General features: G+C 48.5%; 1 protein-coding gene across 1 annotated transcript in view; it reads right to left on the bottom strand.

Annotated features, from left to right (window-relative positions):
• LOC144951239 (collagen alpha-3(VI) chain-like) overlaps positions 1-10,224 on the bottom strand; it is a 41,094-nt gene extending 30,870 nt beyond the window's left edge. Inside the window, exons 1-6 of the mRNA XM_078881389.1 lie at positions 10,034-10,224; positions 5,937-5,976; positions 4,552-4,892; positions 3,789-4,083; positions 1,374-1,714; positions 608-902 (exon numbers count right to left, since the gene is read on the bottom strand). Coding sequence (XP_078737515.1) covers positions 608-902; positions 1,374-1,714; positions 3,789-4,083; positions 4,552-4,892; positions 5,937-5,976; positions 10,034-10,150 — 1,429 coding nt within the window. The 5' untranslated portion in view covers positions 10,151-10,224. The remainder of the gene's footprint in view (positions 1-607; positions 903-1,373; positions 1,715-3,788; positions 4,084-4,551; positions 4,893-5,936; positions 5,977-10,033) is intronic.
• Positions 10,225-10,890: the final 666 nt, after the last annotated feature.

Here is a 10,890-nt window from a genome sequence, read left to right as displayed (position 1 = left end):
CCCGTTCGAAAAAAAACATCTTTGAATGTAAGTCTATGAGACCACTCGGGGCGATTCTCAGCTGGAGGGAAATCGCCCAAAAAGAGGCGGTACTCCACAGAACGTAGCATGACGCTGATTGGACTATATCCAGAGGCACAGTGACGTCTAGCGTGACTCTGTGGTTGAATGACATTGGTGGTGCGTCGCCCAATCGCCCTAATGAAGAAACCGCCCCTGCTCTGTGTGAGTCTCTCTCTCTGCTTGTGTGTCTGTCTGTGGATCTCCGTGTCTATGTTCCGTCTTTCTCTCAAATGTAGCAATTTTTGGAAGAACGTCATCAACCAGGTGGAGTGTTGACTGTTGTATTGGCCGACTCTCTGTGTTGTATTCATTATATTTCCAAGTTTACTATGTTTGTTTTCTCTTTCATTTGTACCTGATGATGGTTGCTTGTGTTGCAATCGAAACGTCGTATTCTACTATTAAAAATGTATTTCTACGTCACTTTACCGAAAGAACCAAAGAGTAATTCCTGCAGTCACGAAAGATTCGAATCTATTTAGAATAAACTGACTTGAGAAAATGCGTTTTCAATGCGAGACGGCGCCGCACAGACCACCCGCACCTTTACTCGGCAAGGCGACGGCCTGGGTCGCCGCAGTCACCGGCACCGCAACCTTGGCCTCCTGCGCGACGGTGCAGACGGTGGAGGTGAGCGCCGTGATGATGGAGTCGAGGCCTGTGAAGTCGGTGGCGTGGAACATGTGCTTGTCGACGGGCGGAGACGCCATGATGGCCAGCTCTTTGCGGTCCGCCTTGCCCACGCCCACGGAGAAGAGGACGATGCCGCTCGACTTCACCTCGTCTGAGGGGTTCTTCACCTTGTCGTTGGCCTCGCCGTCTGTCACCAGCACCAAGATCTGAGCCGGGGGGGGGGGGAGATACGGCAGCATCGGCATAATCAATCGTTATCATTATCTCATACCGATCGCAATTATTGTCATCGTCATCATCATATATCACCATTGACAACAACATTATCATCATCTAACACAGCATCATCATTACATCAATCCTTGGGAAGGAGATACGGCAGTATTTGCATAATCAATCGTTATTATTATTATCCCATACCGGTCTTAATTATTGTCATCGTCATCTTATTGTCTGATCATCATCCTGAGAAAGCTCCCAGCACGTGCAGAAAAAACGTCGGACCTGTTTCTAAGCGACGTTCTTTACTACACTAAAAGCACACCAGAGAGCAACGAATGGCACGTGTGGCATTGTCGCTTTGTGACGTCACGGGTCTACGCTTGTATTCATTTGTGAATGTGGATTTGCGAGCTTTTGTCTTGGATCCCTTCACACCCTGTCCTCTGCGTTCTCACCTTGCCGACGCCGGGGCGTCCCTGGCTCTTGAAGAGCTGCAGAGTGTGCTGCAGCGCCGCTCCGGTGAATGTGAATCCGCGCATGTATTTGGTGCCCTCGATGGCGGCCTTGAGCTTCCCCTTGTCCGCGTACTGCCCCATATCGAACTCCGTCTTGATCTTGGGGCTCCTCATGTTGCCGCTGTACTGCACCATGCCCACGCGGACCTTGTCCTTGCCGATGTCCAGCTTGTCCACCAGCTTGGCGAGGAACTTGAGCACCAGCTGAAAGTTGCCAGCTCCCACGCTGCTAGAGCCGTCCACCAGGAGGTAGACGTCGGCCGTCTGCTTGTCGCTGCACTCTGTGAGTGCCACAGTGGGGGCAGCAAGGGTCAGGGCGGTGGCTAACCCGGCATCTCTTCCCGAGACACGTATGAGGCCCTTCAATAAACAATCGCACGTGGCTCTATCGAAGGTGGGGGGGGGGGGGGGGCGGATAGCGTAGAACGTGCTGTCAAAAGTAGCAAAGATTAATGGTTGAAAGTTTTACAATCTGCTCTCCTATAATGCGGTCGTTGTGTTGCTGAAGAACACCACATTGTGGAAAAATCGCGTTATAATAAATTATATATAACATAGGGGTAAAGCACAGTCCACGACAACACGTGAGATGCGTTACGTAGGCCGAACAAAGACTGAGACGCGCAGGTAGCATCTAAAAGCATCCAGCAGCATCCCAATGCCTTGTGTGCGACGCTATGCTAAGGCTGCCGTACGACCACTTATTCTTACTTACCCAAAGTAGTTCAACCCCCTCTAATCAAAGTTCCATTGATTAGAGGGGGGTGAGAGTTGGAGAGGCGGGGGGGGCAAACGTTACATTCGTCGAGGGCAGAACATTGTGGAGGGGCCCCGGTGTGGCTCCAGACCAGGGAGGTCCTGCGCAGAGGCCATATTCGCTGTTTATCTGCTAGAGCATAGGCGTAGGGGAATCTAAACAGGACCTACCTACATCTTGCTTCATTGACCTGGTCAAGGCCTACGATACCATCAATAGTCCAGTGCTCTCTGGGGTCGCTGACACCCTCTGCTCACAATCGTTAAGGACTTTCATTATGGTAGGCAGGCCCCTGGCTGGGAGTTTGAGCCGTTCCCTGTTCACCTTGCGATGTCCTCTTACCCAAACACGATTTAACATCTTCTCTGAACATGTCGTTCGAGAGGCTACCCATGGCTGTATTGGATGAATTTCCGTGTAGTACAGATATAATGGGATAATGATGTATGCCTAGGTGCGGTGAGGTGGTGGTTCTGTATTGGTCAATCTAGTTATATATGTTGATCCAATAATCGCTGCTCACTCTCAAAATGAGTTGGAGGCTCGTCTGATGAACCTGGAGCATGCCACTAATATGTGAGATCTTACCATACTTCCCACAAAAACAAAGGACCTTCCAGGGTATTTTCTGTATGCCTCTGTGTCAGTGGTGGCTCCTGCAAAATCTCTCAGGGGGGGCAAATGTCTGGATGATTGATAAGGATAAGGTCCACCCAGGCAATGGATAAATTAACAGCTTAAGCATGTAAAGGCAACTTCACTTCTTTAATATTAATAAAAAATAAAGTGACTCTTACAATACATCTTGTTTGTTTCTATACTCACTATAAAACAAACCACTCAAGTTTCTTTTATTAAAGATTCCACTAGGTGGCGACAAATTATATTGTTGGATGAAACGTGCTTACGTATGATGACGTAAGCACGTATGATGACGTAAGCACGTTAGGGCGAGCCCTCCCGGATGCCATAGAGAATGCATTTCAGCGCCCCCGTTCGAAAAAAAACATCTTTGAATGTAAGTCTATGGGACCACTCGGGGAAATTCTCAGCTGGAGGGAAATCGCCCAAAAAGAGGCGGTACTCCACAGAACGTAGCATGACGCTGATTGGACTATATCCAGAGGCACAGTGACGTCTAGCGTGACTCTGTGGTTGAATGACATTGGTGGTGCATCCCCCAATCGCCCTAATGAATAAACCGCCCCTGCTCTGTGTGAGTCTCTCTCTCTGCTTGTGTGTCTGTCTGTGGATCTCCGTGTCTATGTTCTGTCTCTCTCTCAAATGTAGCAATTTTTGGAAGAACGTCATCAACCAGGTGGAGTGTTGACTGTTGTATTGGCCGACTCTCTGTGTTGTATTCATTATATTTCCAAGTTTACTATGTTTGTTTTCTCTTTCATTTGTACCTGATGATGGTTGCTTGTGTTGCAATCGAAACGTCGTATTCTATTATTAAAAATGTATTTCTACGTCACTTTACCGAATGAACCAAAGAGTAATTCCTGCAGTCACGAAAGCTTCGAATCTATTTAGAATAAACTGACTTGAGAAAATGCGTTTTCAATGCGAGACGGCGCCACACAGACCACCCACACCTTTACTCGGCAAGGCGACGGCCTGGGTCGCCGCAGTCACCGGCACCGCCACCTTGGCTTCCTGCGCGACGGTGCAGACGGTGGAGGTGAGCGCCGTGATGATGGAGTCGAGGCCTGTGAAGTCGGTGGCGTGGAACATGTGCTTGTCGACGGGCGGAGACGCCATGATGGCCAGCTCTTTGCGGTCCGCCTTGCCCACGCCCACGGAGAAGAGGACGATGCCGCTCGACTTCACCTCGTCTGAGGGGTTCTTCACCTTGTCGTTGGCCTCGCCGTCTGTCACCAGCACCAAGATCTGAGCCGGGGGGGGGGGGAGATATGGCAGCATCGGCATAATCAATCGTTATCATTATCTCATACCGATCGTAATTAGTGTCATCATCATATATCACCATTGACAACAACATTATCATCATCTAACACAGCATCATCATTACATCAATCATTGGGAAGGAGATACGGCAGTATTGGCATAATCAATCGTTATTATTATTATTATCCCATACCGGTCTTAATTATTGTCATCGTCATCATATCGTCTGATCATCATCCTGAGAAAGCTCCCAGCACGTGCAGAAAAAACGTCGGACCTGTTTCTAAGCGACGTTCTTTACTACACTAAAAGCACACCAGAGAGCAACGAATGGCACGTGTGGCATTGTCGCTTTGTGACGTCACGGGTCTACGCTTGTATTCATTTGTGAATGTGGATTTGCGAGCTTTTGTCTTGGATCCCTTCACACCCTGTCCTCTGCGTTCTCACCTTGCCGACGCCGGGGCGTCCCTGGCTCTTGAAGAGCTGCAGAGTGTGCTGCAGCGCCGCTCCGGTGAACGTGAATCCGCGCATGTATTTGGTGCCCTCGATGGCGGCCTTGAGTTTCCCCTTGTCCGCGTACTGCCCCAGGTCGAACTCCGTCTTGATCTTGGGGCTCCTCATGTTGCCGCTGTACTGCACCATGCCCACGCGGACCTTGTCCTTGCCGATGTCCAGCTTGTCCACCAGCTTGGCGAGGAACTTGAGCACCAGCTGAAAGTTGCCAGCCCCCACGCTGCTAGAGCCGTCCACCAGGAGGTAGACGTCGGCCGTCTGCTTGTTGCTGCAGTCTGTGAGTGCCACAGTGGGGGCAGCAAGGGTCAGGGCAGTGGCCAACCCGGCATCTCTTCCCGAGACACGTGTAAGGCCCTTTAATAAACAATCGCACTTGGCTCTATCGAAGGGGGGGGGGATAGCGTAGAACGTGCTGTCAAAAGTAGCAAAGATTAATGGTTGAAAGTTGTACGATAGGTTCTACAGTCTGCTCTCCTATAATGCGGTCGTTGTGTTCCTGAAGAACACCACATTGTGGAAAAATCGCGTTATAATAATGATATATAACATTGGGGTAAAGCACAGTCCACGACAACACGTGAGATGCGTGACGCAGGCCGAACAAAGACTGAGACGCGCAGGTAGCATAGCGGCAGTGTAGAGGTCAGCGCGCTGTGCTACGAACCTGGCCACCCGAGTTCGATTCCCGCTCACGGCCAACACCAGCGGCGATTATCTGAACCGATCCTGGGACTCCCCTAGGTCAACTCAACCTCAAATGAGTACCTGATGCGGTGCTTAAAAACATTGCCACTGGGGAGACAAAGGCGGCTAGGCATGGTGTATAAATACCCATTAATTGACTGAAAACATCTTCATATATTATGGGACCACAGAGGGCTTCGGCAATGCTTGGCACTGGGTTACCGCCTGGCGGCTTCTCGTCTGTGGTTCCTCCTCGCGTCTCCGACTCACACCCTCGCTTCGAGAGTGAGCGAATATGATGCAGTTCGTTATAGGTCGAACATTTACCGTAATACGCGCGGTGCTAAGAACCAGGCGAGCCGTGTTTGAGTCCCTTTCATGGCCAATAACGGTGGTGAATTTCAGAACCGGTCCTGGACCTCCAGGTTTGGTTTTGTTCAATTTCCAGGTTTTCCGCTGTGGTGTCCCAGAAGCGATGACACCCAAATCTTGCCCTGCATTTCCCCCGGTGATCCATATCGTGTTCGCTGTCGATCGGTCAGTGCGTGGGCAAATAGTGACCCCCACCCCCCCCCCCCAATGTTGACCCTGACTTGTGTGCTAAGGGCCATCATGAATCGTGCAGGGATTCTTACCCTGGCTGCGTCGAGAGATGATGTGTTCGTCGTCGTTTTGCTGGAATCAAGAAAATAAATAGCTTGAGGTTAAACAAAACGTACAAATCACAAGAGCCATCATCATCATTTTCATTTCTTTAGAACTGCTTTTTGTGTTTGGTTTTTTAGTCCTTCCCCCCGCACCTTCGATTAGCATGGTTGGCTCCGTGCGGTGCGAAAGAAGTTCAACATACATACTGCACTATACACTACACTACACAGACTATGCGATACACTACACTATACACTACTATACACTGAACTACTATGCTAAATTGAAAACTCTTTTCTTTAGCACTGCTTCTTGTGTTCAGTTTGGTGTCATTCCCCTGATTCGAAAGGAATTATCTTTATTTTATTTTAAAGAAATACATTTTCTTTATTTTTCCGAAGCATGGTACGCTTCCAACAACAACAACATTTTGATTGATTAATTTATTATCATTATTATTGGAATCTAACATGGTCGTGGAGGGAAGGCGATGGGGCGAGGTGAGTATGCGATATGAATCGAGATGAGATAAAATCCTTGAGATGAAATCGCAGAACCCAGAGAAGTCCCAGCCCACGTGGAGTGACACCCACCCTCGTTGGTTCCGCGGGTATTCCCCCGATGACTCTTATTTCATATTTTGTATTTCAAGTTTATCTATGTATAGTAAGATTATACACTTGTTTTTTTAAACCTATCTTTTTGAAATGTTCCTATGTAATGCGAGCGTAAATGTGGTTGTTGCTGGGCTCTGGTCCAATCACACGGCCCGGGGTATTGGGGAGCGGAGCCTGGTCTGGGGGCGTGTGGGAGGGGCCACCGTTCACCTCGGCTCCAATGGGAGGCGAGGTGAATGGGGGCGGAGCCAGCGGGGTAGTATGGGAAGGCCGGATCTGACGATCCGGAAGGGGAGAAGTCAGGGTCACGTGGGGGGAATGGATATAAGTGGGAGCCCGGAAGAGATCGGGGCAGTCGGGGAAGTTAAGAGTCTGAGCCACGTTGGGTGGTGAGAGAGAGATCCGCGCCATCGGCCACGTGGCCGAAGGACCTCAGCACGCCGTCGGCCAGCAGAGTGCGGGAGTAGAGGAGCTAACGGAGGAGCGTGTGTGGCACGCGAGAGGGAGCGTACGCGGGGCACGCGCGAGACGACGCTGGTCCGTGGAGGAGACCAGTGGGGTGCGGAGAAGAACCTGAATAAAAGACAAGCGGAGACCAGCAGTGTCTGACGGAGTCTTTTATTACACCTACAAAATTTAATCGCCATATGTTCATCATAGTTGTGTTTAAATCTATTTCTTTCGTACACTTTTATTGCCGATATTATGATGTTTCCTCTGCGGCGCTTTGAGGCCAATTTATTGGGAGAGGCGCAGTTATTAAACAAAGATCGGTCGAACTTGAAGCCGAACGTTCATTTGCAGAGGTGTGGACTCGAGTCATGTGACTTGGACTCGAGTCAGACTCGAGTCATGAATTTGATGACTTGCGACTCGACTTGGACTTGCATAACAATGACTTTGTCCCACCTATGAGGTGTGGACTCGAGTCATGTGACTTGGACTCGAGTCAGACTCGAGTCATGAATTTGATGACTTGCGACTCGACTTGGACTTGCATAACAATGACTTTGTCCCACCTCTGTTCATTTGTATCATCATGCGAGATGCAACCGGACAGCCTGGGGAGAAAGCATCAGTGCAGCGCTACAGAGATGTTAACTACCTCTCCTGGTATACAGGAGGTCATGGGTTCAATCCAGAATCGTACGCCTTTATATTTGGAGTTTGCATGTCTCTCTCTCTTTCCCCTTGGTCGCGTGGATTTTTCTCCGGGTCTTCCGGGGATTCCCCTCCACATTTATAATCGACATGCGTTTAGAGCAGTTGGCTGCTGCTATACATTTCCATATGAGATTATGGTTCCCCTTTTATCTGGCAACAAAACAGGTGTTAAGATTTGATTTGAAGCTTTCGTGACTGCAGGAATTACTCTTTGGTTCTTTCGGTAAAGTAACGAAAAAAAGAAAATAAATTAAATTAAAAAAACATATTCTTGATAAACCACTTCGTTGAGGCTATCATTTATGAAGGTCAGGTCGCTTCTGAAAAAGAGCTACATAGCTCAGTGGGCCTTACCTGGTAAAATTAGGAATGGTTTTATAGTGTTAGTTCAGAAGTGACTCCAAATCACCATCGTCATTGTGGAGAATATATTAACAATTAATAAGCGTTTCATGTTTTATTTTATTTTAGTCGTCTTAAATCGAGTTTGACGACAGCCGGTGAGATTTGTCAATTCTCAGCCTGTGGATTTAATTTGGTCATTCCAATATTCAGTCCGTACATATATTACATATATTGCCAATTATCATGTATGGTTGCTGTTATGACTGGTTCTAGTATCGTCAGTGAGTCGGCGCCTTCATACGGACTAGATCATGTTCGGCCCATCACACTCATAGCCCCAAGTTGCGAGTGAGCACAAGGCAGACCCTCCAATAATTACAACCAAAAGGGATCACCAAATAATCCCGCAAGGGCATTAGAGTCATCGCCGACATCGTCACGCCCGCTCATTTGTATCCCACCTGCTGGTCACCGTTGACGAAAATAAAATCGAGTGCCGCGGCCTGTAGCATATTGTTATAAAGGGGCCCTACATTTTTTAAAAGACGTAAATATTAAAACACATACATTTTTACCTTGCATAGTAAAAAGTAATTGTATTTTTTCATTTGCTATACAAGCCAGATAATACGATGAATCGCTAACCTTAAACACCCAGTCGTTCGTAAAAGTTGAAGGCGGTATAGTACTATAGTAATAGAGCAAGTGCAGAATCGCTGAACCGGAATTTAAAGCTCGAAAGCATTTAGCGCGTAGCTACTACATATGTAGCTGCTTGTACTACTAGGATAATCTTGCACTTATCAGCACCGCGGCCTTAGATTGCATTCAGCTGTGGCGGCTAGCGAAGGATAAGGATCGCCTGGTGGCGCACGTGGCGACTTCTACGCCCGGAGGGACATGCGCATCGTGATGGTGATGATGACGAACGCAGCCACAACTGCATTCGTTTCTATATTAAAAACGCTATATATATAGATATATCTATGAGATGGACGTAAAAATATTTTTTTTGAAGAAAACAAACCCGATGGTGATAATGATGCAGGCAGTGATGAGAAGGAAACTGGCACTATTTGGACAGAAACGTAGGATGGACAACAGCGGGGAAATTAAAAGTGCGTTGTTGTTCAGAAGAATGGAAGGAACCGGAAAGAGATGAATACCTCACAGAGAATGGCTTGATGACGACGACGGCAATCAGAGATCGGTTCCAGAAAAATGTGGCACACTACTTGAGCATCGTGGCACAAGGCAGAGAGAGGAAAGTGGAAGAAAATTACGAAAGGTGCAGTGGACACCTACGGGACTATCTTGCCTATGGATCGTGATGATGATGGTGGTGGTGGAACGTTTTGACCAGTATCACAACGACGAAAACATTAGTAGAGGTTTTACCCTTTCTGGTACGTAAGACGAGAGTTGTTAAGGTGTTCAAACGCCAAATAGACACCCATTGCAAGTCATCAAGTTACTGCATTTGCCATTCGTTCGGTGCGTTGAAGGCAATTTCCACATCGACGCCCAACGCAGAACTGGAGGAGCGTTCTTACGGAAAACACCTTGGCTCCAAGATGTCATGCAAAATCACACGAGAGAATGCAGAAACCCTTTCTAAAGCACGTATTTAATGGACAAGCGATACTTTTACGATACATAATTCACAATAGAGGGATAGCCCGATTTATATCTTTGTTGTAGGCCAATCACTTTCAAATACAATACATATAATCGAGCATGTTTGCGTGCATATTTTGCCACAAAATACGTGTGCTAACTGCAGCCTCGACGCTCTTGAACATGCATCTATTAGTTTGTTCTACCATCTTAGCACCTCCTCCTTTAATGCGAGAAAGGGTAAAATCTCTACTTATTTTTCATCATTATCGATAGATAGCTCGATAGATAGATATTAACACACAACTTCGGTGGTGAGAAAAGTGCGTCCGCTCGCTCACCTGTACGATGCCCGGTCGGAACATATCAGCCGTCGCTACCATCGCCGCAACCGCCATGAACACCGCCACCATGGACAGCAGAGACGGTACCACGGGCACCTCGCCACGAGGAGACATGGCTCTGGCTCTGGCTCGCACCTCGAAGCGTTCCTTTCCAACTTCGTATCCTGACTCCTCCGCTTGCCCTGCCCCTGCCTGACTGCCCTGTGCCTACGCCGTCGCTTATATAGCCGCCTCGGTCACTGCGGTCAGCGTTGCGGTGTTGCGCTCCCCCCCCTGGGGCATGGACGCAACGACGCGGCTTTGCTGCGTGGAAATTACTGCCATCGTCATCGAATTCAACCCCGACGACGGCCATGCGTCGTCGCATTAATTGCAGGCGGGGTTAGAAGATGATGCAGACGGAGGGTGAGCTCTGTTCAGTGGGGGGTGGTGGTGGGGGGGGAGATGCGGATCTTGATAGGGAACCGTTTCACAGGGGGTCACGGACCCCCCCACCCCCCCCCCCCTGATTAGCACGGTTGGTTGGCTACGTGCGGTGCGAAAGAAGTTCAAGACACATGCGGAGAGTGATGCTGAACAGAGGGGGGGGGGGATCATGGGTGACACGTTACAGTTGACACAGGCAGAGGGGGCGAGAATTGATCACGTTGGAGAAATGTACTTGAATGTGGTACTTAAAAAAATGTGTACTTGAAGCTTTTTGCTGTTGTTGTTGTTGCTGCTGCGAAAGGATAAGTTGCACGCGCGAAAAGTTCCATATTTCCAGGTGTGTTGTCCACGACACGCATGCTTTGTTATGCACAGTGCCGGATTATCCTCGTAGCACAAGTAGCTACACATGTAGTAGCTACATG

Source organism: Lampetra fluviatilis, chromosome 61 (genome assembly GCF_964198595.1).
Source record: "Lampetra fluviatilis chromosome 61, kcLamFluv1.1, whole genome shotgun sequence".
In the NCBI taxonomy this organism is placed as follows: Eukaryota; Metazoa; Chordata; class Hyperoartia; order Petromyzontiformes; family Petromyzontidae; genus Lampetra; species Lampetra fluviatilis.
This window is presented reverse-complemented; position numbering and strand designations above follow the sequence as displayed.